Raw genomic sequence first — 26,684 nt, 5'->3', positions numbered from 1 at the left:
CGCGGGCGGCGGGGCCCGGGTCGGCCACTGCGGTCCCTGGGTGGTGGCGGGCGGCGCGGTTGGCGCTGCGAACGGCGTCGGCCACTACGGCCAAGGCGGCGTCGAAGCCGCCGGTGGGGAATGCGCCGGGTAGCCGCCGGTGGTGGCCGCCGGTACTGAGTACCATGGCAGCGCCTGCTGGCTCGCGGACGCGGCCGGATGAAGCGGTGGAGGCGGCCCGTACGGGCCCGCCAAGTAGAGACGGATGCCCTGGACCGCGACGACCAGGTCGTTGAGCACGCCGGCCATGGCCTCCGGTGTGAACTGCGGCGGCGCTGGGGGAGGCGACGGCGGTGGTTGCTGGAGGGGGGTTTGTGGCTGGCCCTGGCCCGGCGTGATGCCGGGTGCGGGGGAGATTGGCGCCGATAGGGAGGCCGTGGTGCCCGGCGAGGCAGCGGCGACGTTGGTGGAATTAGTGGCAGCGGCGGTAGGGAAGGCGTTGGGCAGCGGCGGCTGCGGTGGTGGCGGGTTTGGAGGCGGTGAAGACATGGTCGAAACTCGGGTACCTGATACCAAGGTGTTAGGAGCTAGGGTTCTGCCCGGTCTTGGCCGTAGGCAGTAGGGGAAGGAGGGGGCTGGGCGTGGCGATGAGCGGCCGCGCCGGCGGCTGGGCGCCGTTGCGGGAGAGGAGGATGGCGGCAGCAGCGCAAGAGGCAGGGGCGGCTAGGGTTCCGGCTCCTCTGGGAGCCGGGCAATAGAGATAATCTTCTTATTGCTTAATTCCAAAAAGAGTCTTACAACCTATATTTATAACCTAGATAACTTGCAGAAGAATTAACCTAAGATAACTTGTATAAGAATTAACCTAAGATAACTTGTGGGCTAAGATTGCCCAGTGGGCCTAGCTAAACCGGCCATAACATGTTCGGTTTAACTATATCAAATCAATATTCCTAGGATCTTTTATAGAAGTCTCAACTTTACATGTATTTGTTGTTTTACTCTTATTCGATTATTATGGAAAAATTAGTGGTATAAGAATTACAATTTTGTTATTCTAAATTCTGAAAAATATGGTCCTGTAGTAATGAGCTCTCCTTTCCATTGTTAATTTGAATCTAGCTTGCAGCGTTCTAATCTGACATGTATAATTAAATCTTGCTATCCTCCATCGGTTCATTCTTTTCATATTCAGTCAGATTTCAAATTTTCAATAGCTGCCTTTTTCTGTTGCAGATTAAGCAGGAAGAACCCATTCTCGCAAAGAATACTGTATACTCTGGGTTGTCGGGTAATAATCCATTGTAATGGATCTTTGTGCACATATTGTACTATTGTGCAATGGAATGGCGCAACTAAGGGTATGATTTTGTTCTTCATGGTTTTTCACTAACAAAAATTCAAGAGCAATATGATCTTCAAATTTCTTCAATTAATTTAGAAGGCATATGGTGTCAGCAAGCACTTCAATTATCACATGATATTTCAATTCACTTTGCATCAATTGAGAAGCATAAGTCCCGCTGCAGCGCGCGGGGTATCATCTAGTTCTCCCAGTTCCCCACCCAAATAAATTTAAACTGCAACAATACATAATAGCTATGTCAAACTTATATTAGACAAATGGTACATCCCATAAGCATTTCCATCACATGAACAAAGAAATACACGACTATAATGGAAATTGCTTAATCCAGGACAATGGTGTAATATTCAGGATGCTATGAGAAGTTCTTATTATTATACTGCAGTTTGATAATTTACATCTCAAAGATGTCAAAATGGTGAAAGAGGGGAAAAGAAATGATGTATAAACCGAACCAATGTGTTGCCTCTAGCCGCTATACATACTAGCGCTAAAATAGCTCAACATAAGGTGTACTCGCAATCAAGCAAACGGGTCAGGATCTCCTGGCAGCTTGGTCGCTTCTCCGGTTCTGTCCAGCAATCTACCGAACAAAATTGCAACATGTTTCACACGGTCAACATCAAGTTCTTGACCGGAGCTTAGGTATCACTGAATTTTGTATGTTTGGATATATTTCAAAAATAAGCAGATTTGGAAATAGATGTATGCAGGTTGCCAACACATACCATTTGAATAATAGCACAGCAACTATTTTGTTTAACTAGGATTCCGCCGCGGGACAAGTATAACTATATCTACAATCCTACGTAGTGCACCAATATGGACCAATAACAGCCACTGGAATTTCAATCCGACGGTTCACGGTTGGGAGCAACTGGAACAGTTGGATCCTATGTATTGTCAGGCTCTAACTAACTGACAAAAACAAACACATGGAATTTCAGAGGAATTCTTGCTTGATTTCAGAGGAAACTCGCTAGGGTTCTTACAAGATGAGGAAAGTAGGCCAACCACTCCAGTGGCGGCTAGGGTTACAACCCAGTTTACATTCGATGCCTCTCCCGATGGGATCTGAGGTCTTTATAAAGAGGAAAAGTTTACTGAAGGTAAAAGCAGTCTGACAGCGACATGAACACGTACAGTAAGTGCGTGTGCTACAGTGATTTGATCATAGCCCACGGATGGAGATCGGACGATGCTCAGATGACGGTTTAAGTAACTGTGTACCGCTTCGGACTACACTCCAGCCACGCGATGAGGATATGACGGTCTACGGCTGTTGTCGGACGATGAACAGGTACAGGAGATTCAGAGAGCAGAGGGCCTGACAATACCCCCCCCCCCCCCCCCCCTGTGAAGATCAGACTTGTTCTGAAGGCTGGAAATCTGGGAAGATTTTCTGGATAAATGCAGAATCCTCCCAGCTAGCTTCTTCTACAGGTAAATTGAGCCATTTCACCAACCATCTGACCACAGGAATAGAGATATCACCTTCAGGACGAGGAATTAATTTTCTGTCCAGGATAGCTTCAGGTTGGAGTTGTATCTGCCCTTGTTCCCAATGGCGGGTGGGGGTGGGAATGACATGTGTACCAATGTGTTGCTTGAGCTGACTCACATGGAATGTGTTATGAAGCTTGCACCCTTCAGGCAGAACTGATAAGCATGATTACCCATTCTTTTGAGAATTCTGAAAGGTCCATAGTACTTGGGAGTGTAGTTTCAAATGTCTATGGATACTGAGAGAGGTATGTCTGTATGGTTGGATCTTGAGATACACCATATCACCTTCCTGGAAGATCCTTTCTTTTCTCTTTTTGTAAACGAAGTGTTTCATTCTTTCTTGTGCTTTCTGCAAATTTTGCTTGATCACTTGGTGAGCTAGGTCCTTGTTGAGCAGCAAGTCAGGTGAGTCCTCACACAGAAAATCAGGCAGACTGGATTCAGCAACCATGGGGGGTGGGAAACCATATAGAGCCTGAAAAGGAGTCATTTTCAGAGAGGTGTGGAAAGTGGTGTTGTACCGCCATTCAGCTAGTGCCAGCCAGGAGTGCCACTTAGTAGGCTGTTGGAAAGCCATGCACCGAGGTAATTTTCCAAGCATTGGTTAACCCTTTCTGTCTGCCCATCAGACTGGGGGTGGTATGAAGTACTCACGTGAAGCTTGATGCCCAGTGATTTGAAAAGTTTCTGCCACGGGTTACTGGTGAAAATTGTCCCTGTCAGTTACAATAACACTGGGGAGGCCATGGAGTTTGAATATGTGGTCTGAAAACTGTCTGGCAACGAGTAAATTGCAGAAAACAACCAGTTTGAAGGTTAGGTTTGCGAAAAACACTACAATACAGTTTTTTTGCAGAAAACACCATGTCTTCAGTAATCTTTTTGCAAATAACACTGATCTGCGGATTTGGCTCCATTGAGCACGCTTATGACAGTTGGGGCCCTTTTTTGCCTACATGGCGTAACATTTCGTGCCAGATCACTTCTATTCTGAATTTACAAACTAGCCATTAGTTTTTACACAGAAACCCCTGAATCAAAAAGAAAACATGCAATTAGCCCACTCCCTTCAATCCCCATCTCTCCCGCCAGATCCTCCGCCCGGCACCGACACATAGGAGGCCGGGCAGCCACTCCCTCGCCTGAGACACCGCATCTTCCTCTCTCCTCCATCCTCGGTGGCCGCGGAGCGCAGCCTCCTCTCTCCATCTCCCTCCTCGGAGCGCGGCGGCGGCGGGCAGAGCAGGGCGGCAGCGGCGCGGCTGGCAGAGCGGCGGCGAGCGCCGGCGGAGCAGGGCGGCGGTGACGCGGCTGGCATTGCGGTGGGTGCGGCCAGGCAGAGGCGGGAGCGCTGCAGGGCTGGGAGGTGAGCACGGCGGCGGCTGGCGCATGGTGGTGACCGACGCCATTGAGGCCGAGGAAGGCAGCAGCCGGCATGCAGTTCGCCGGCTTTGTCTTCTCCCTGGCAACCCTCGCCCGGAGGAGGGAGATGGCGGCACTGGGAGGACGGTTGAGAGAGAGAGAGAGAGAAGAGGGCAGACGAGGTCGAGGGTTGGAGCTCTGGCGGGCTGCTACGTGCGACGGCGCGCGGGATTGGGGGCTTCTCTCCTCTGGCGGCTGACTGTGATGGCAGGACAAGGCAAGGGCATGGGCAGCACAGGGGAAAAACTTGCGGGTGTTTTCGCTTTTTTACCCGTCTAGCGCTGTCTTTGGTAAAATGTTATGCCATGTTAGCGAAAAATGGGACCCATCTGTCATAATCTCACTTTACAGAGCAAGATCCGCCGATCAATGGTTTTTGCAAAAAGATTACACAAGATGTGGTGTTTTCTGCAAAAAGAAATGTAACGTAGTGTTTTTTGCAAACCTAGCCTTCAAAGTGGTGGTTTCCTGCAATTTACTCGTCTGGCAACAGATTGAACAGTGATAGGGTGCTTCATAGAGAGGAAATGGGCATATTTAGTGAACCTGTCAACAACCACCAGTATAAGGTTTTTGTTTTCAAACATTGGCAGACCTTCCACAAAGTCCATGCTTATGTGGCACCAGGCAAAGTCAGGAATTGGCAAGGGCTGTAAAAGGCCAGCATATGTGGTATTTTCAGATTTATTGAGCTGGCAAACAGGGCATGCTTTAACATATGCAATCACATCTTGTTGCAGGCCAGACCAGTGACATAGCAAGTGTATTCTCTGGTAAGTTGCTCTTTCTCCAGAGTGTCCTCCAAGTTCAGACTTATGGAATGTCTAGATTAAATCCTGTCTGAGGGAAGTGTTGTTGCCAATCACAATTTCGTTCTTAAATCTGAGGATGCCATGTTGGAATGTGTAATTAGGATGAGCATGGGGATCAAGTGCCAGCTCAGTAATGATGGCCTTGTACTTGGGGTCCATGGAATAAGATTTGACAACTTCAGTGATCCACAAGGGAACAATAGAACTAGCAGCTAAAGAGCTCAAGCAGTGTCTCACTCTAGAGAGTGCATCAGCTGCTCTGTTTTCTCTTCCCTTGTACTCAATTGTGTAGTTGTAGCCCAGGAGTTTGACCAGTAACTTGTGTTGGATGCCTTGTGTAAGTTTCTGCTCATGGATTTATTTGAGACTCTGTTGGTCTGTTCTGATGATCAGGGAAGAGCTGGCAAAATAATGTTTCCATTCTTTTAAAGCTTCCATAATTGCCATAGTTTCCTTGTCATAAGTGCTCATGGTCTGGGCTTTAGGGACAAGAGATTTGCTCATATAAGCAATGGGCCTTCCTTCCTACATGAGGACAGCACCTAAACCATAGCCACTAGCATCTGGTTCCAAGATGAAAGGCTTGGAAAAGTTAGGGAGGGCCAAGACAGGGGCATCTGTTAGTCTAAATTTAAGGTCCTGGAATGCTTGTTCTTGAGTGGTAGACCAGTGAAAGTTGCCCTTTTTTAGAGCATCAAAGAGACGCCTGCCCACAACTCCATAACCCTGTATAAACCTCCTGTAGTAGCCTGCAAGCCCTAAAAATCCCCTTTGTTCAGTGATGTTGGTAGGAGCAGGCCAGTTAGTGACGGCCTCAATCTTAGCAGGGTCTGTTGCTACACCTTCAGCAGTGATGATGTGGCCCAGGTATTCCACACTAGTTTGTCCAAAAGTGCACTTGGCTAAGTTACAGAGAGATGGTTTTCTCTCAGCACTCTGAATACTTCTCTGAGGTGCTCTTTATGCCCTTCCAAAGTTTCACTAAAAATCAGAATAACATCAAAGAACACAACCACAAATTTTCTGTGATACTTGGCAAATAAATAGTTCATGAGGGATTGGAAAGTGGCAGGTGCATTTGTCAACTCAAAGGGCGTGACAATATACTCATAGTGGCCCATGTGAGTGGAGAAAGCTGTTTTCTCAATGTCCTCAGGCTTCATTCTAATTTGGTGATACCCACTCTTGAGATCTATTTTGGAAAAATATTTTGCCCCATGCAGTTCATCTAGGAGATCTTCAATGACAGGAATAGGATATTTATTCTTGATTGTCATAGCATTCAGCTTCCTGTAGTCATTGCGAAGTCTTCAAGTCGCATCCTTCTTTTTGACTAATATAGCAGGAGATGAATAAGGACTGGAACTGTGTTGGATGATGTGTCTCAGCATCATGTTGTTGATAATTCTTCCAGGGCATCTTTTTGGTGGTGTGGAAGTCTGTTAGCTCTTTGGTTGATGATTTTAGCATATGGGGTCAGGGGAATGGCATGATCGCAGGATCTAGCAGGAGGTAGTGTTGTTGGCTCTGGAAATTTAAATGTTTAGGAAGAACAAGAAAGAAAGACTGAAGGAGACTTGTTTGAAAAGGAAAGCTGCAGTGATGGACAATGAAGAGGACAGTGATGATGATGATCTGATAGAATATGGTGATATCATAGCTAAGCTTGTGGAGATAAGAAGACAGAGGAATGACCCAGAACTTCATTTTGAAGGGGACACAGATGTTGACAAAATGTGTGACTTAGAGGTGGATGATGAGTTGTATGTGCCACAAGGTGAAGAAGAGGATGTAGAGGAGGAAGAGGAGGAGGAATTGGAGGAAGAGAAACAAGAGGATGAGCTAGGGCAAGATGTACGAAAGAAGAAAACGGCCAAGAGACAACGAAAAGGCCCAACAAGCAATTCACATGGGAGTATAGAACACATGTTTGAGGAGGACTGGATTCCATCATCTGATGAGGACAAGAAACCACAAGACCTTGGTGTGGAAGATGATGATGGTGCTGAGGCATTGGCATATGTGTTGCCCAATGGTAGAAAAAGCAGAGCAAAGAAGATGAAGAAGAGGATATGGTTTGATGAGGACAGAGCTCATCCAGAGGAGCAATTTGTGAAGCATCTTTGCTTCATAAATGTGTACCAGTTAACCCTGCACATTGCTCAAAACAGAAACTTTGTCTACCATAGAAACTGTAGTGATAGGGTGATAGCACATTGCATAGATGAGCAATGCCCCTTGTATATAGCAGCTTCTCAGATTGCAAATGAGAAGTCATTTACAATTAAGAAGCAGTATTTGGTGCACACATGCCCTTCTATGTCCGAGAACACTAAATGCTAAGTGGGTTTCAAAATTCTGTGAGGAGGCTATCAGAAATGACCCATGCACAACTGTATGGGTGTCTGGCAGCCAGCTCGGCTGGATTTTCCTTGGTGGTGGGATCAGGCACTACAGTGGTCACCAGGCCATGGACTTTAGGTGCGGTTGATGCTGCCTTGTCCAGGTGAAATCCCCGCATCTTTGTGGACTGGTAGGTTTTCAGGAGTGCCTGGAGGGCCTTCAGTCAGTAGGCGTTTGCCCAGATTCGGTTGGTTTGAGAAGAAACCATCCAAACTCGACTAAACTTTGGAAAAACTGCTTTGCAAAACAGCAAAATTTTGATTGACCGAGTGGGTGAACTCGATGAATTCTTGGCGATCTGCAGCTCGCTGTTGTTGGAGTGTTTGCACATCTAACTGGAGGGACTTGAGCTCGAGGAGATCCGTGTCCGCGGAGTTAGAGTTGAGAGCCATGATTCTGTCAGGGTTTATGAAAGCAGGAAGCTTTCACACCGAACAGAATAAAGAACACAAACAGGGAGGGCGAGGGAGGGATTTTACAACCACAAGTGGCAACCGGACCTGCGCTTCCTGTTTCTTCCACCGCCGAACACCGCCGCCTGCGCCCACCGCCAACAGTGCACTGGAGAGGATGGGTGGGTGGGATTTTACCGCTGCAGAGAAGTTCTGAAGCAACCACTACCCAAGCCAGGCCTACACTCGAGCAATCTACCGCCGCCTGTGCCACCCGTTGCCGTGCCGCCACCGGGATCTGGGAACGGAGCAAGCTCCTAAACTCCCCCAAATCCACTACGCCGCCGAGAACCATATGCTCTGATTACCAATTATTAAGATCTAACTAACTGACGAACACAAACACATGGAATTTCAGAGGAATTCTTGCTTGATTTCAGAGGAAACTCGCTAGGGTTCTTACAAGAAGAGGAAAGTAGGCCAACCACTCCAGTGGCGGCTAGGGTTACAACCCAGTTTACATTTGATGCCTCTCCCGATGGGATCTGAGGTCTTTATAAAGAGGAAAAGTTCACTGAAGGTAAAAGCAGCCCGACAGCGACATGAACAGGTACAGCAAGTGCGCATGCTACAGTTATTTGATCATAGCCGGCAGATGGAGATCGGACGTTGCTCAGACGACGGCTTAAGTGACTCTGCGTACCGCTTTATGACTACACTCCAGCCACGCGATGAGGATCTGAAGGTCTACGGCTGTTGTCGGACAATGAACAGGTACATGAGATTCAGAGAGCATAGGAGGGCCTGACATGCATCTGAAATACAGGGATTCGCAAGTGACATACACAATATATCTTAAGGCTATGGATGAACCTGGGACCCATCAACAGAGAATCTGCCGCCTGCAGCCTGTAGCTTTCTCCAAATGCTGCTCCTCTCTTGATCTTCGCACGTATCATGTAGTAGTTTCAAGTATGAGTACTAGATCTTTGTTTGTATATGCCTTTATTTCTCCATATCATATTTTTTGCTTTTAGAAGATTACCAATTTTAAGTTGTATTGTACCCTTCATACGGAGTCTTGGCACAGTGGTAAAGCTGCTGCCTTGTGACCATGAGGTGACCATGAGGTCATGGGTTCAAGTCCTGGAAACAGCCTCTTGCAGAAATGTAGGGAAAGGCTGCGTACAATAGACCCAAAGTGGTCGGACCCTTGCCCGTACCCTGCGCAAGCGGGAGCTACATGCACTGGGCTGCCATTTATTGTACCCTTCATACATATTTAATGTGCTTCTGCACATACTAATTACCAGTATATTCTAGAGCTGGAAGTATGGGACGAGCCCTATGAGGTTTAATCTGTCTCTTCTATAGCTTTTAAGGAAATGGCTTTTGTCCATTTATAAAGAAGAATTGCTGTAGCCAAATGTTGGTCGACTACAAGTGCAAAATCCGGTGTTGTAACCTTCCTGAAGGCACCGCCTTGGAGCCCACGGTTCGTCGTATGCGGCTTCATCTCTTCGCGGTGGCGTGTTCGCGGTTGAAGCCCCCGGTTGCTCTTGTAGTGCTAGGGGTAGTGTTGTTGCGCTCAGCGCCTATGTATCCTGCCTTGGGTGTGTGCGTGTGTTGTGCTGGCATGCGTTTGTACCGGGTTGTTGTTGATCGTTGCTTTATATATAATAAAGCAGGGCAAAAGCCTTTTTTCATAAATAAACTTAAATATACCTGCTATCAAGCTACCCAGAGGTCCATCTGGTATTTCCAATCTTGCCCCTTCGTTCGCAACAGAGTAAACAACCTAAAATTACACAACACTTTGTGTGAGTTGATTTACATCTGGTGACGAGGTGCAAGGGATGTACAAAGTATGTTGGTTACCTGAACTGGCGGCTTTCCTGCCCAGGGCCTACTCAGAGTGCAAAGCTCCCACATGATAACTCCGAGGCTAAAGATATCACACTTTTCTGTAAATGGTTCGTTACGAATAAGCTCAGGAGCCATCCACTCTGGAGTGCCTGCAGATGAGTTGTCACTCATTGCAGAATTCGACAATAACCGAGAGAGCCCAAAATCACATAACTTGACTGTCCAGTGCTTGTTAACAAGGCAATTCGCACTCTTTAGATCACGATGAACTATCTTCAAACGGTGCATACACATAAGACCCCTTGTACAAACAAATAATCAGATGAAGATTTTACACAACTAAAAGGAGATGTATCAGGTACTCCAGAAAATCAAATGCTAGCGATAAACAAGTGTATCTGCTCACCTACAGATATCACGGAGCATTTTTAGCCTCCTTCGCCAACTGATCTTACTTTTCTGGCCACTTGTGTGAATCAAATAGTACAAGGAACCCATTTCCATATATTCAGTGACTAGGGATAAGTGAGGAGGCTTCATACATGCACCAAGGAACAATATGACTGCAGTCCAGCACAACATAACCATTGTCAGAAGACCTTGAATTACATCAGGTCTTGCATGAATAGAAAATAACACTTTCAAACAGTCAGACCAGTAAGATCAGCACAGAAAATGAAACCAAAACTGCAAACAAACAAATTGAAACTGCTATATAGTGATTGTACAGGAAATACCATTGGGATGTCGGAGACGGCTGAAAATAAGAAAAAGGAAATAATAAGAGAACAGAACTGCTAGAATAACAGAAATTGCAGCAAAGCTATATGAAAACCTAAGTATGGAGATCTCATTGCAGAAATCTTCCATGTTCTCCATTGTTAAATCTTGCTCCAGAAATACTTTTATAGCTACATCTGTTCCATTCCAGATGCCACGGAAAACTTCCCCAAAAAAACCTAAAAGGATAAACATGAGCATTAGCTTTAAATAATAGAAACGTCTCTAGAGAAATTCAGTTTCAAGAACATCTATTACATTCAAAACATCCCGTTTGTCTAGCAAGTTCATAAAAATTACTCGAATATAGCCCGATGGTTGAGACATAGTACTTGCCTATTCCAACACGAGTGCCAACAGCAATCTCTGAGAACCCAATATGCCATTCTTCAAAAGGCAATAATGGCTTGTTCAGAAATGGTGAAGATTGCAATGCTTTATTCCAAGTGGACATCAGATCTTCTGCTGTAAGGAAGTCAGCTGGCTCTCTAAGATTAGAACCATGGTTACCTAACCGATGCGGTGATGAAGGTAATGACAATGCCTTCTGAGTAATAATGTGCCTTCTTGAACCCTCCTGAACATTTGGTTCTCTTACTGACACCTCATCATCGTTGAGGTCACCTACTGATTCCTCCTATATATAACAAGGAACCAATTGCAATTGTCAACCACCAAACTTAGTAATTTAGAGCCACTCCGACAAACTATCAAGTGTATTTACTGAGTAAAAAGAGAACATTTTCTTGAAAAGAAGCAGATTGTGCTGAGATCACTGAAATTTTAGTAAAAGATATGTCAACAATTAAAAGAACAAAAGCATACTTTTCTCTGTGAATCATTTGAATGTCCTGGACTACCATCATTATGTGCCCTTGAATGGCGATTTTTCCTCATGCTTTCACTCATTTCTTTAACTGCCCTGAAGACAAGCAAAACAATATACTATGTCAACCCAGAGATCAAAAATCTGAAAAGATGAAGTTGCGTAGAAATCCTTAAATTTGCAAGAGTGCAAATAAGTTCAGGAACTTCAAAACTACACAGCACAAGCAAACCCTACTAAAAAGTTGGCTAACAAAGGTTTGGTGTGGTCATATTGGCAAAGTAATACACTAGACATAGCATGAACAAAGGAAGCATAGGCGTGCCTAAAATTTGGCAATCATCCATTGAGAACCAAATTGTTGCTCATGGTCAAAAGACGGTATTGTGGATTTGGGCACGAACCAAATATATCAACCTAAAACTAGACTTTTATCAGTCATTCAAATAGGTCCAACTGTTGCTTTGCATGCCTGACTAAGAATCTACACACCAACCATGTCATTCTCCTCCTCTTTTTCCCTCTTCCTCTCCTAACTGGTCTTCTCTGCCTTAGATGTTTTTATCAGTTGCATACACTTTTCATGTATTATCCCGCTATGTAAGCATCACCCAAGGGCTGATAAAGCTGACAAAGGTGACCCACATCTTGAAGACCGTAGAGAAACCCACAGCCTCAGAATAAAACTGAGGCAAGACACCAGCACAGAGGACAGCCACAGACCATGCATCATCATCAAACCACTAAGTATAGTATAGGCGTCAGCTCGTCATGATAAGAAGAGCAACATCTTGAAGGCCGTAGAGAAACCCACAACATCAGAATAAAACTGAGGCACGACACCAGCACAGAGGACAGCCACAGACCATGCATCATCATCAAACCACTAAGTATAGTGTAGGCGTCAGCTCATCATGATAAGAGTAGAGCCACCTGGTAGTCAGACACCTTCTAATCATAGGCAGCAACTGTAGCATCATCAGCAACATTGGAAGCCTCACAGCTGCTGGATCAGCACCCGGGACAAGAACCGGTGGTGAAGACTCCACATAGGCAACATGGCACAGCGGACAAGGGATCTTGCTACAGAGGACGCCCCAAAGACAAAGACCACAAATGTGAATACACATGTCGGTGACAAAGTCGGTGTAACACCGTCAAACATCACCAGGGAGCCAGTGCCAGTCCTGACATATTGGGCACCCGGGGCAAAGACAATAAGGCGGGCCTTTTTTACAAGAACTCTTAATATATTTTCCATTTGTATGGTTGTCGTGAACTTTAAAAAGCATAATATAACAAACAAAAATTAATAATAGGTAAACCCTGTACTCAGAGTTTTCACAATCTCTCTCCTCCTTCAAAGTAAGAGCCATAATTTTTAAAATATAGACTCAAGCAGCGGAGGGGACGTGGAGCACTCGGGTCTGCACCCCTCTGAAATCTGCACGTCCATTATTGTCTTGGGATGAATACAGTTAATGCAGTTTACTTTTCCCTCCAACCAATACGAGAAATATACAACATAGTAAGAACAATGAATCACATTTATTTCGGCCCCACAACTCTGTCATGTCCCATGCGAGGAAGCTCAGGCTGAGATGGGTTGGAGTAAAACTTCGTGGCCATCAAGTGGGAACAGGTCAAGGGACGTCGACCACGCGCAAAGCTCAGGTCAAGGACGCAGGCCACAAGCATGAAGCCCACGACCTCGATGCAGTACCGCTGGCTGCAGGCACGGTTGCTGAGGCGGAGCACGTCCATGCCGAGCTCGACGTCAACGGGGACAACCGAGACGTGGATGACGTACAAGCATCTGGTGGCTGCAGGAATGAAGGCCATGGTGCCGGCGACCTGGAAAGACGCGGTGCCATGCCGAGCTCGACGGCGACCATTGAGTAGTACCGCTGGCAGCAGGAACGAAGGCCATGGTGCTGGCGACCTGGGAAGACGCGGTGTCGCTGGCCGCTGTCACGCAGGACACGACAAGCTAGAACGGCGATTGCATTTCTCGCTGGTCGCGGGACTTGGTGTCAGCGGCTAGGGCGGACATTGTGTCATTGGCTGTGTCCGCACGGGACGCAGCAAGCTCGGACGGCTACCTCATTCTTCCTCAACATTGCTCCCCGTCGGCGACATAGTCTTCCTTGTTCCTCCTAGCTTTTTTTCCCACATCGCCGAAGGAGAAGACCAGGAGTGAAAAGAGGAAACAGAAAAGTGGAGAGAAGAACATGAGCAGTGTCAGTTGATGGTAGGGGAGAATGGGCGTCCAGGGGAAGATGGCTTTGTGAAGAGAAGGTGCGGCGTGGGTGCATTGATTAGGTTTTTGGGCGCTGGTGGTTGAGGTCTGTGCTCACTGACAACGTCAGTCCGAAAAGGATATCGAATACAAGCCTATATTATGTGACATACATGGTTCATAATCTCCTAATACAGACTGTCTAATATAATGGTGTGAATCCTGAGGCAAATGAATGGGGCAGATCCGGTGGGTGTGGTCGCTGTGTGCTCCAATGCAATTTCACTCAAGTAGCAAGCTATTATCTCTTATTCATATCACAATATTGTGGATATTGCGATTATTTCTCGATGCTATTACATTTATTTTCCCAATATCTCTTATTTCTCATTTTGACCAAACATGCATCAAAGAAAAAAGGTGAGTTACACGCAAGACACAAACTACTATTGGAGAAGTAAATATGTCGTATGTGGGCCCATGTTCCAGTCTGGCCCAAAAGGCCCAAGCCCATTCACTAACCTAGAAGAGGAGACGTTGTCTCATCATGGGCGCCACTTCACACGAGATCGAGCAGCCACCAGGTGCTTTCCTCTCTCAACTAAATGGTATTGGAGAGCGAGGTTGAGGGAGGAAGGCGATGGCGGTAGAGTCGCCCTCGAGGCGGCGAGGTCCGGTGGGGAAATTGGCAGCGAGCTGCGTGGTGGAGACAAGCGGCTGCCTGCGAGCTGCGCACGCGCATGAGGCGGAGGTGCTGCTGCTGGGTGAGCGAGTGGGACCGGGAGAAGCGGCTGAGCTTTGGAAGAGGGGTGGTGAAGTGTTGGCTGCTGGTGCCTCAGTTGCTGATTCTGCTGCTGCTGAGCTTGGTGCTGCTGCGCAGGTAGGAGAAGAGGTGGTGCTGGAGGCGGAGAGGAGCTGCGTGTGGAGGTGGTTGCTGCTACCTGTGTGCTGATTGAAGAACAGATTGGGACCAGACTATCCGGTGGTCTGCTCGTCGATCTGGAAGGCACTCTCGTACGACCAGACTGTCCGGTAGGGGCTGTGGTTCTGGAGGCGGCAAGGTGCTGCTGCTGTGTCTGCTGCTACTGAGAGTTGCTGCTGTTTTGCTTCTGGTGCTGCTGATTGGAGAAAGGGGAGGCGATCATGGAGGCTGAACTTACTTCTGCTGTAGAGAAACTTGAGCAGCTCATGACTGTGAAAGCTGCCGAGGAGTTACCTCCTGCAAGTGGCACCATTGTTGTGCCCCACGTGGATCAGGTGTTCAAGCTTGAGCTCATGCCCAATGATGTCAAGTTGAATAGCATGGGGGCGGGCCTTGTTGATCTTGAAGACAAAGGTTTCAGGGAGTGCTATCATTGTGGTCAAACAGGGCATATCAGTCGTTTCTGCACTGCACCCAGAAGAGATGGAGGCCGAGGGTACAGTGGTGGCAGCAGCAGCCAAGGTGGTCGATATGAGAGTGGTGGTTCTTGGAAGGCCCCTCACCAGAAATCTGACGCCTACCGGACGACCGAGCCTCCGGACGACCGAGCCTCCAGACGACCGATGCTCACCGGACATACGACACCGACCCAACAGAGCCAAACCGTCGAAAGTCCGACGCCCTCCGGACGTTCGGATCCACGCGAGCCACCGGACGTCCGATGCCTGACTGTGCGCAGTCACTCAGGTTTACACCCATGTATCCCCCTCTCTCTCCCTAGACTATATATACCCCTTCACTTGGACGAACTAGGGTCAGCAAAGGATTAGCTCAGATTTGAGATAGAGCTTTGCTCATCCACTACCCTCTCCCATGGAGATCAAGGCCTCCATGTAAGAAGATCCCCTAGTGGATCAAGACCCCTTCTAGGGAAGATCCTCTTGGATATCAAGCCCTCAATTCCTCTAAGGATTGGGGTGAACTAGTTCCTCTTTACCTTCTTGTGTTGGATTTGGACCTTTGTATCCCTCTTTGTGTGTATATGGATTTAGCACATGTGTGATTGGATCTTTGTCAATTGAGTGTTCATCTTGTGTTCTTCTCTTGATTTGCCTCTTTCCCCGCCTCCAAGTGTGAAAACATCATGAACTAGGGTTTTGCCCTACATCATCTTGATATCAGAGCAAGGTTGATTCACACCTTAAGAGTACTTCTCTCTATTTTCTAGCCCCAATTTTGTGTGTTTTTGCCCAATTTCGAAAATCCCCACAAAAATAGCCCCACCAAAACTTTTGTGATTTGTTGGTTATGATGTTGTTTTGTTGATTTTGATCCATGGATTCGAAGTGTTGCAGGTGGATCTAGCTTTCCCCACCTTCTCCTCCCTTTTCAAATTGTTATGGCGCTGCTAGAAGGAGGGCGCGAGAGGGCCGGCCGGGGGCCTTTTGCCCACGGCCGGGCAAGATGGAAGGGATTTCCTTCTTAATTCTTGCTTGATTAGATTGATACATCTCCTCTCTTTATATAGAGAGGTTTACTTGAGTCCCAAGCAAGGCTTACTTGACCCCTAAGCAAGCGACCCTTATCTCTAATTAACCCTAGGACTAACGGGCTATACCGCCAGCCTAGGCCATTAGGCCCATTACGTACTCTAACAATATGAGTATTTTAAAAAACATTTGATATGTACTGCGGGTTTAATGTCAGAAAACATTAGGGGGTTTTCTATAAAATAGCAAAACGGACTAAGAATACTAATTTCTTTTATTAGTAGGTATAGAGATACCCCTTCACTTGGACAAACTAGGGTCAACAAAGGATTAGCTCAGATTTGAGATAGAGCTTTGCTCATTCACTACCCTCTCCCATGGAGATCAAGGCCTCCATGTGAGAAGATCCCCTAGTGGATTCAAGACCCCTTCTAGGGAAGATCCTCTTGGATATCAAGCCCTCAATTCCTCTAATGATTGGGATGAACTAGTTCCTCTTAAACTTCTTGTGTTGGATTTGGACCTTTGTATCCCTCGTGTGTATGTGGATTTAGCACATGAGTGATTCGATCTTTGTCAACTGAATGTTCATCTTGTGTTCTTCTCTTGATTTGATCCTTTCCTCACCTCCAAGTGTGAAAAGATCATGAACTAGGGTTTTTCCCTACATCAGCAGGTGTTGTGGGAGATTCTCAAACGGCGGCGGCAACTACAACCAAACGTAGTAGGGCAGTTGCGTAATGAGACCTTGCTGGCTCATGACGTATCCATCAATGGCAAGATGGGGGAGATGTATACCGTAGTATATAGTTTGATGGCTCGAAGGCGGAGTTGCGGACAACGGACTTGAGGAAACCAGTGGAGCGGCGTACAATGCGGTGGATTGCCTGGTAAATCAACGTGAACTTTGCACACTGTTTAGGATAAACATTCATCGATTGTGGTTGCGATCCAACAACTGGCCCAGCTTGACCCCACATCATTCCTGGCCCTCAATCTAGGTCGATCGACCCCGACCCCAGCTCAGGGAATGGACCTTCGACCCCCAAACTAGGCTACTGTGGGGAAACTAGAGTGATAGGTGTTTCAAGAAAAGTCAAGAAGGAAATATCCTCCACGGAGGCCAAAGGAGAGGATCGACGTAGATAAAGGATGGGACTCATCGAAAGACACATCCCGAGAAATCTGCATCCGACAACCAATAGAATCCCAACACCGGGAGCCCTTGTGCTCATCACTGTAACCTAGATGACAAAGTCAACAGTCAGTTTGTTGCATTCACGAGGTGCCAAAAGGAAATAGCAAACACAACCGAACAACCGAAGTGCAAAGTAGTCAGTAGAACGACCAACAAAGACACTCAAGGGAAGTGCCACCCTGCAAACCAAAGGAAGTCTGAATTCGGACGATAGGTTGATCTGGAAGCAACCTCACCCCAAAAGTGAAGGGAAGAGAAGTGACAATTATCCACATGAGCCGTCTCAAGAAGGTGACGATGCTTGCGCTAAGCAACACCATTGTAGGTGTGAGCACCAGGACAAGAGAACTAAGCAAAAGTGCCTTGCTCAGTAAGGAAGTACTCCCTCTGTCCCTCTATAAGGTGTATTTGTTTTTTCAAAAGTCAAACGAGTACAAGTTTGACCAAGTTTTCAGAAAAATATATCAATATTCACAATATGAAATTTATATCATTTGATCGATCATGAAAGGTAGTTTCATATTTTATCTATTAGGTATTGCAGGTGTTTCTATTTTGTTCTATAATCTTGGTCAAACTTTCAAATGGTTGACTTGCACGGAAACAATACACCATATATTCTGGAACGGAGGGAGTAACACAACAAACGAGATATACTCACCAGCTGAATCGACACGAGAACACAACTAGGGGCATGGATCCAGGAGGGAACTGCGCACTAGATGACCCTAGAGAAGCCAATCCACAAGGAGGTGATGTATTCTCTCTAATATTTGGCCGCTTAACATGCATGATGGGTTGTGCAGTAGGTTTTGGTGAGCAAGGCAATGATGGTCCAACAACAGTTTATGGTGGCAACCCAGAAGAAGAATTTCACTTCCGAGGTAACCCAGGACTTCCATGTAAGCTTCCAACTGCAACAGTCAATTGAGTCATGGATGGTCGCCTTGTAGCACAAACAAGGCGTGAAAATCCCGAACTCCGTCCAGCACCAAATGAGAGCTCGTCAGAAAGATTTGTGCGGCTACTATCTGCCACAGTACGAACTGCGAAAGGTCCGACTACGAAATGCCTCCGAAAACTATTGAGAGAAAATACGTAACCAACACCAAGATAATTACTTGAAATATAAAGTGGTTACATGCCTAGTTGGAACTAAAAGACGCTAGGAGAGTAATTCATGAAAATTCAAACCACACAGCTTCACTGCACGCACAAGGTAGGAAAGAGTAATGGCAGGAATGGAGCATAAGGTAGAATGTGTACTATACACGACATGGCCATCAATAAAGTGAACCCGAGTAATCATGTACCTAGTTTGCTTCCTTTTCTCATATTTTATTGTTGTCCAAAAATGAAAAAAATATAATACTGCCTATTTAGAAGTTAACCAAGTATTTTAGTCAATTTGATCATTTGAGGAAAATATAAATATCAAGGTTATCACTAAACTTGGCGCAAATCTTCTTATTTAGCAAGTGAAGTCCTTTTTACAAACCTCGCAAAGTCATCACCAATTTCAGGGGATGTACTCATACTTTTTGGACGTCCTCTCCGCGCACTTGACGTTGATGCACCATCTGACCTAACATCAAGTAAGACACAATTAATTAGGCCAAAGAGAAGATAATACTGCAGCATTAGCAACAATGTTAACTGCAATATTGTTAATCACTAATAGCTTGTAAATATGAGCTGGCTTCCAAAGTTAAGTACAGATTAACAAAGCATAGAATATATATATAGGGAAAATCCATCCTACCACCCAGTGGTAGTTACCCCACATATGTCATATACTACCATATGGTATTATATATACTACTTTATCATTATAAATATGTTCATATATTATATATAAGATATTTCAAACTGAATTACATGAAAAAATTGTAAGTTGACCCAAGATTTTTATTATATTTGTGAAATACGTATACATTTGTACGTAAAAAAGAGCATACTCAAAATACGATGCATACTACCTAAAAAGTAGTATATATACTACCTAAACATTCTTATATACTACATACTACACGTACATACTCTCCGATTTGATAGATACTACATACAACATACAAAACTGAAGTGGTGGTAACTACCACTGCTTGTAGATAAAATTTGTCATATATATAATCTTTTATGCCCTAAAGCACGACCCCAATGAACCAAGTACAACTTGATTGCACGTACAACCTTAACATGCTGAAAAAAATCCAGGAACTTATTCTCAAAATAAGAAGGGAGGAAGTCCAAGAAACCAGTCAGCACCAATTCCCACTATTAAACCCAAAAATACAAGGCAATATGCCGATTGAAAGTCAATCTTAAAGGTTAAACAAAGAATCAATTAGAGAAGTCAGATCCACCCAGTTAGCAGTGAGAACCAGCTTTGGGAGGAAGCATGGATCAAACAGAACTACTGTACGCTGAAGGCGCTCGGCGTCACCCTTGATGACACCTGGCGGGGTTGTAGCAGGAGATGTGGCGACCACCGACGATCTCAAGGATAACGATACCGGCGACAGAGATGGGTGGAAAATAAGGATTATTTTCCTCTTAAATATGGTGCCAATGTAATTAAAAACAACAAGTGACGCTCAAGGAGCTGTTTGCCGAGTTTTGAAACTATAAAATAAAACAAAAACATGACACTCGAGAATTCTTTGGTTCTATTTATCATATTCAAATAACTTGGCCTATTTGAACAATAAAAAATGTTGCTACCTTCATTGTTCAGGCATTTCCTTTAAATCATGGCAATGAGCTATTTAACTATCTTCTTATTTGATGATTAAGACTTAACAAATTAATAAAATAGAAACTTACTGAGGTACCTTGATACAGCTACACCATCTCCGTACTGTCTGTCACCCAAGTTTGAGCGCCCATGTGCTCTGGACAATGGATGGTCTGGACTACAGGAACAAATAAATACATTTTAATCTAAATCCATTCTGAATCTTTAAAGCAGTTACAGATTCTATATATAGCAGAGAAGAATTGATATAAATAATATAGGACGGGAAGATAAAGCAAGCAGAAACAAAACCCTCAAAGAGATATAAATATGGGACAATTAACTCAAATTAGCCATTTCCAGATTGCTGCTTTTCATCTAAAAGCTGACCACAACAAAGGCTGATTTTTAAGCAACTAATATGTCAGAGGCAGGGCAGTATGATGCGGTTGGGGCCATGCGGAGCTCACCATCAGAGTGAGAGGATAATGGTGCTGAGTTAGTTACATGTAGCGTTAACTCAGTTTCACGCCATGATATGCCATGCCGTGTCATGTTATTGCTTTATCCTGAGGGGTCAGACTACACCAGTCTCAAAGTGGAGGGATCAATATGTTGGGCGACGTCATCCTCCTCCATGTCCGCAGCTCTACCGGCTCGATCGATTCCTGCGCATAGTTCGTCATCGCGCACGAAGCCCACGCCTACACATAGATAGGCGTGTTGTACACACCTTATCATGTCATTGCTCCATGGCTAGTATATATAGCGTCATGTACAGTGTATGTAATCATCATGTGAGTAATACAACATTCTTCTTGGTAATCAGACCGAGAAGCTTTCCCTCTCTTTCGCCATGGCTGACACTACCACGGCCCTCAGCCCTAGCTCCTCGTCGACCTCTGTTGCTACCGATCCTTCAGGATCTCAAGTAGCTGGCCTCAACGACACCGTGATCTCCCCACCCGGCTCCCCTTCCGCGATGCACGGGCCCTCGCCATTGTGCCGTCGATCACCTAGGTACCCTCCGCCAATTCCCTCTCAACCCTACCCGCCATAACTACCACCCTCTCGATACACTTCAAGATCACTGACTACGTCATGTTCTATGTCAACCTCGCCACCCGCAACTACCCTTCGTCATCTGCAAATCTGGCGTCCAAGAACACGTCGAGGTGGAGTCCAATCCCCTAAAGAAACGCACAATGGCGCAACGAACACCCCAAAATGAATTTGGGGTGTTACTAGAAGCATATGCATCTCATAATCTTTTGCTTGCACATTTAGATTTTAAGGAAGGAATATTTAAATTGATTTTCAAAATAAAAATAAAAAAGAGTGGACGATGACATGACTTCCTCAAATTATAGGGAATGATTCAGATATACCTCATATGCATATTTGGAGTTCTAGTATAATTATTGGAATTATAAAACCCTACACACTATTTTTATGCCATGTGTGTCCACCATAGATTTATATGTCAGCCTTCTTTTCTAGCATTGGCCCTTTCTGTACAATTTTTGCGGCCTTTCTCGGCGTGGTTGTCTTTGTACGACTTATGTAGCCTCCTTTTGCATTGCTGTTGATCTACACCCCTTTCTTGCCCCCGAGCTTCTTGCGCCACCGGTTTCTATTGCTATGATCTTTGCAACATGCTTCTTCTATCCCTTTTTGGCTTGACTCAACATGTTTCTAAAAACTCCATGCTACTATGAACGTGGATTTTGGGATTTCGCTATTTATCTTAGTCTTACACTTTTTCAAATGAAATGCTTTGTGTACGCTTTGCATTTGAGAGAGGGGGTGTTAAGGACTACTTGCGGACGCTCAAGAATCAACTTTCTACTAAGGGTATCGTTAGCAGCGTGGTTGGGAATGAGTAGGCAGGGGTGCGTACGGCGGCCTTATAGTGAAGGTCGTCGTACACTCGACTCAATGATGTTTTTAAATAGGTTTTGTCGCCTCATGGGAGCATGACCAACATCCTATGGAAGGGTCGTCAAGAGTGGTGCCCGCTGCACGGAATACTTGTGTCGCCACGACTCCCAACTAGTCCGCACCTGGTCCCTCGGACTCCAGATCTCGGCCTTCCTAACTCTTAAGAGAGCTAGTAGGGGAGAGTGACCCCCTTCTTGAGTGAGTGATTTACATGCCTATGGAGGGCCTTGTATAGCCTAGGGGTCCTTGACAAATGACCAAGGCTACTAGGTACTTTTCCCTCCTTTGGTCCCATATGCCACTAGTTGGGGTTGGAGGTGGGTTGTAGCCCATTAGGGGAGAACCCCTAAACTACCCATTTTGACTTTTGGGGATCTTCATTTGACTAGTTGACCATGAAGCCTTGCTTGGAATTTTGTTGGCCAGGGTGGCTTGCTTGGACCCATGAAGAGTTACTCTGACTTGTGTTGACTGCCCACATGGCATGTTACATAGGGTAGGGGTGGTGCCTTCAGAAGGGTCAGAGCCATTACTGCAACACTGCAACATTATGTATTGGTCTAGGTGTCTATTAGCCTAGATTTCCTTCCTTGTACTCCAAGTCCATTGTATTGTATATTTACGCCTTGGGCTCTGCAATATAAGACAAGTTGCTCCTCTTAACAAAAACCATCGGATGTATGTAGACATATTTTAGAGTGTAGATTTACTCATTTTGCTCCGTATGTAGTCACTTATTGGAATTTGTAGAAAGACTTATATTTGGTAACGGAGGGAGTAGAATCGATCGGCTAGCTACCATTTAGCCTGCTGTGCGTACTGAGTGTTCTCCAACAACAAATTAATCTACTCCATGGGCGAGCTTTGTTTTAGACGTCCGCTACTCGGAGGAGAGTTATCGTCAGTCAGCGACTCAATAGAAGCATGCAAGATTGCCGGAGAGTGACTTGCACCGCTGGCTCAACCGATGGGGTCGTCTACAGAAAAACAAACTACATGCTACCCCTTGCGGCATGGTGACCAACAGACGAAGGAATCCCTGGCGACAGCATCGAGAAGAAGATGGCTTGTGAGAGACCAACAAAATTAAAAAAAGGTTAAGCACCTAGCCTGAAACGGCTAATAATGAGAAGATAAATTGCATTACAGTTAATGACGAGGAGTCGAAGGCGCTGCCCTTTTCTCTCGGTTCTGTTTTGAAAAAAGAGGTCTGTTTTGAAAAAAGAGGTAAGATACCATGATTTATTAAACTACAGTATTTTTTTCATCCAAACACCTCAAAGTATTTAAAACCATGGTTTTTTTTAGAAACCACGGTATTCCTCAAAAACTGTAAAATTACTTTGTATCCAAAGTTCCAAGCGCACCCTAAAAAGACACAAGTGCCCTTGAAAAGATAATTTTGAAGGCAAAATTCATGGGCATATTTGTCTTTTGAGAGCCATTAGGATATTGCTTCTACCAGATATTTGGGCTTTAGGAGGTCGCTCAGACCTCGTCTTTTTCGGCGACAAGGTGACCTGCACTCCTAAACCACCATGGTAAGGCTGCATTTGGCATTGAGATGGATTATGATAATCCAGCTTTTGCTATTTTTTTCTATTTGGCTAACCATCTTTTTTCCTGCTTTCATGGCTACTTACCGCCCAGAATTTATAAGGAAAGTTCAGTACAACATAGTTTAGTGCCAATAAACTAAGTCTAAATCTTAATAATCAAGGAAAAATATGAACAATTTAGTAAAATTTCAATAAACTTTGGAAAATCAAAAAATAATGAGGAAAATAAATTTCGAAACCAGTAATCATAAGCAGAAATGGAAAACATAAAACTGGTATAAATAAAAGGAAATTAAAAGAAGATAAATATCTAGATAATTTGATCTAATTCTTCATATAATTTATAACATTTTCATCTTTCCTAAGTTTATAGTCAAAACAGTGAAATATTAAAAAAAAACTCATCACTGCAGATAATCCCATGTTTTTGAAGATCCTATCAATCCTGTGATATTCCTATTCCTACGTTCTCGAATTTCTAAAGTTCAGATAGGCCCTTAGAAGTGCTAGATAGATAGAACATGATTATCTCTGTAACAAACAACTGCTAATCTCTGCACGCACAAACCATAGCCTTTAGTTGCTAACATTCTACAGAAGTGTGACCCTCCGCCATCATGTGTAGAACTAAGTTCTGATGGTGAACGAGTCTGAGCAGCTATCATGCATATTAGAGGTAGAAAATAGTAAGATACAGAACTTTGACAGTGCAGAAGATTACTACGGCAAAAGAGATCTCACGCCAGACTAAAAGAACCATGTAATGAACAAATTTACCAGATTGAACCATGTAATGAACAAATTTACCAGATTGGTGACAATAGCTACTGTGTAAACAGAAAAGGGTAAAACTAAGAACCTTGAACTGGCAGTTCTTTGGTGTTCATTAGCTTTCCTCCCACGGCGTCCACATAAGGCATTGGCAACATTTGGTTCACTATGTGATGAACTTGTAAACCATGAAATGGAAAAATAAAAAGGTAATTCTGAAACGTGAACACTGAAAAAACAGAGCAAGGATGAAAGAGAATGTAGAAGGATGGAAGAAAATTGTTATATTTATTTGAGGCTTACCATCTCAATTTGCCCTCCATAGAGTTTGAAGTTCGGTGCATGATGTCTCTTAGGGACGGAACTTTAAATGACCTATTGTTTTCATCTTGCTCTTGCCTGAAAAGTGACATAAATTGGCAATAGTGCTTATCAGGAACAATATCAAGGCACTAGAAGGCTACAATTATATAGTTCTAAGACTACAGATTGATGTTTAGAAATATAGATTGTTCCTGGCAAACAAGACAATGATTTTAAGTTTGCACAGGTATTTCTATGCCCAAAGCTGAAGTCAAACAGAGCAGTATCATACTATCATATGTTGCTAATGCAATAATAAGATCCCTGCAAGGGACCAAACATAACCAGAACCAGAAACAGGTATATCAAAAAGGGAATACACAAGCATACCGTTGAGAGCACAAAGGACTATTCGGTTCAAGAGGAGAATCACAAGAATCATAGTCAGCAGAGTCACTCTCTCCAGCAGCAGATATATGGGATGTGATTATAGCATTGGATGAGAATGGAATTAGTTGTCCTGGAAAACGCATTAGATCAACGAGAAACTCCATGGACTTCAGCATAACAACAACAGACATATGTTTGGGTGAGTCATCGTGTTCATGAGATTCTTCATCTGAAATGCCCTGCACATATTAAATAACATAGTAATGTAGGGTTCAGGAATTTCACGAGTGGGAAGAATCCTATTTCAAAGTGCAGACGCACTAACGAGAAGGTAATAGAACTTACCACCAACAGCTTAGAATCTATACCAACAGAGTCAGCAAGGACTTTAAATAAAATTGCTCTGGGCCGACAAGATCCATGTCTTATCTGCCCCAACAATTGAATTCCCTTGTTTTCCATGAAATGAAAATTTTCTTCAGAAGAAGTTCTTGCAGGGCTGAGCTGTGGATTTGGTCGCTTATAGAAGTCACAAACCTGCAATTATCATTAAAAGTTATGCTCGCACGGAAATACGTAAATAGTTTCACATCAGTACAGGCCGGAAGAAATGTAACTAAAGGCAGCCTTTTAAAATGTGTAATTAGATCCATATCTGTACAGGCTCGGAAAAACAAGAAAAAACAATCTATACTTCAGAAATGAGTTATTTTATACATCAAGCAGCAACTAGAATCCACGAAACACTTCAAGGAATAAATAGGTCAGTTAAAATGGTTGCAGAACAAGGAAGAGTTTTTGTGATTTATTTACACAGCAATTGATCATAGAGAAATTGCAGCAAACAGTTTTTCTAAAGAAGAAAAGAAGATGGCATCATTGTCCCCCATTGCATAAAGGATCTCAGAGAGAACTTACCAAACCTGCAAGCTTTTTTATCATTGCGGCTGGGTTAGAACTCAATCCTTTTACCAGAGCTACACATAGCTGCCTTATCGCAGATAGCTTTTTATCCTTCTCTAAGTCCACAAGAATTATCTCAGCCTTGAAGCCCTCTATTCCAAGGGAATATAGATCATCAGGAGAAGGAATGGCGTCAAAACACTCCTTCAGTTTCTTATCCTACAAAGTTCAGAATGATAATATAAAATAAATAAAGAAGTACAGAGAGAGTGCTAACAAATTGGTACCTCGAATAAGATCCACTTACCGGTATAATTGAGTAAAATCCATTGGGTATTGGACTCGATAGAGATCCAGTAGACCATAATTCCTGAGAAGCGCAAAATGAATGGTCACCTTTCATACAGTTAAGAGAAGAATCTGCCAAATCCGAATTGTGGTCCTGCTTAGCCAAGGAAACGGATTGGAACTTATGCTCTTCATGTGAGGACAGCCAATTTGCGTCAGTAGAGTGTATATCAGATTGCCCTTCACCATCTGGCAGATCATCCATCTCAAATATATGTTAAAATACAGTATCATTTTACGAATGTCATCATACAGATCAACCAGTCTGCAAACGAAAAGGTACAACAAATAGATTGAATTAGACGAGTGTTGACTCTTAGTGTGCATAAGCTAAAAAGAGATAGAGTGTTGATTCTTGTATTTGGCCAGTAAAAAAGAAAGAGCAGATACCAATAACACAGCTTCTATTATTTAAACTTCATTGGTTATACACACCCTACTTATGCAGCAAGAGTTGCTGCATTTAGCTAGCAGTGTATATACAGTATGGGCAGTATTTACCACGATATAAGTGATCCTAGTTTTCGCTTAGTG

General features: G+C 44.4%; 1 protein-coding gene across 10 annotated transcripts; it reads right to left on the bottom strand.

Moving 5' to 3' along the window:
* Positions 1-1,391: 1,391 nt before the first annotated feature.
* LOC125513339 (serine/threonine-protein kinase EDR1-like) lies at positions 1,392-26,415 on the bottom strand. Of its 10 annotated transcripts, XM_048678428.1 has the most exons (17): positions 26,110-26,415; positions 25,818-26,021; positions 25,245-25,436; positions 24,900-25,138; positions 24,510-24,605; positions 24,295-24,435; positions 20,025-20,113; positions 18,700-18,781; positions 11,352-11,448; positions 10,863-11,163; positions 10,582-10,705; positions 10,484-10,503; positions 10,153-10,309; positions 9,759-10,047; positions 9,606-9,678; positions 8,726-8,824; positions 4,002-8,633 (listed from the first exon to the last, which is right to left on the bottom strand). In XM_048678428.1, the coding sequence occupies exons 1-16, from the start codon at positions 26,353-26,355 to the stop codon at positions 8,742-8,744; spliced, it is 2,433 nt and encodes an 810-aa protein (XP_048534385.1). In that variant the 5' UTR covers positions 26,356-26,415; the 3' UTR covers positions 4,002-8,633; positions 8,726-8,741. The 10 variants fall into 10 exon arrangements, with proteins under 10 accessions (XP_048534391.1, XP_048534383.1, XP_048534386.1 ...); XM_048678434.1 differs by lacking the exons at positions 4,002-8,633; positions 8,726-8,824 and adding an exon at positions 1,392-1,559; XM_048678426.1 differs by lacking the exons at positions 4,002-8,633; positions 8,726-8,824 and adding an exon at positions 1,687-1,928.
* Between the last annotated feature and the right edge of the window lie 269 nt (positions 26,416-26,684).

Source organism: Triticum urartu, chromosome 6 (assembly GCF_003073215.2).
Source record: "Triticum urartu cultivar G1812 chromosome 6, Tu2.1, whole genome shotgun sequence".
Taxonomy (NCBI): Eukaryota; Viridiplantae; Streptophyta; class Magnoliopsida; order Poales; family Poaceae; genus Triticum; species Triticum urartu.
Note: the sequence above shows the minus strand (reverse complement) of the source record. Positions and strands in the feature narration are given on the sequence as shown.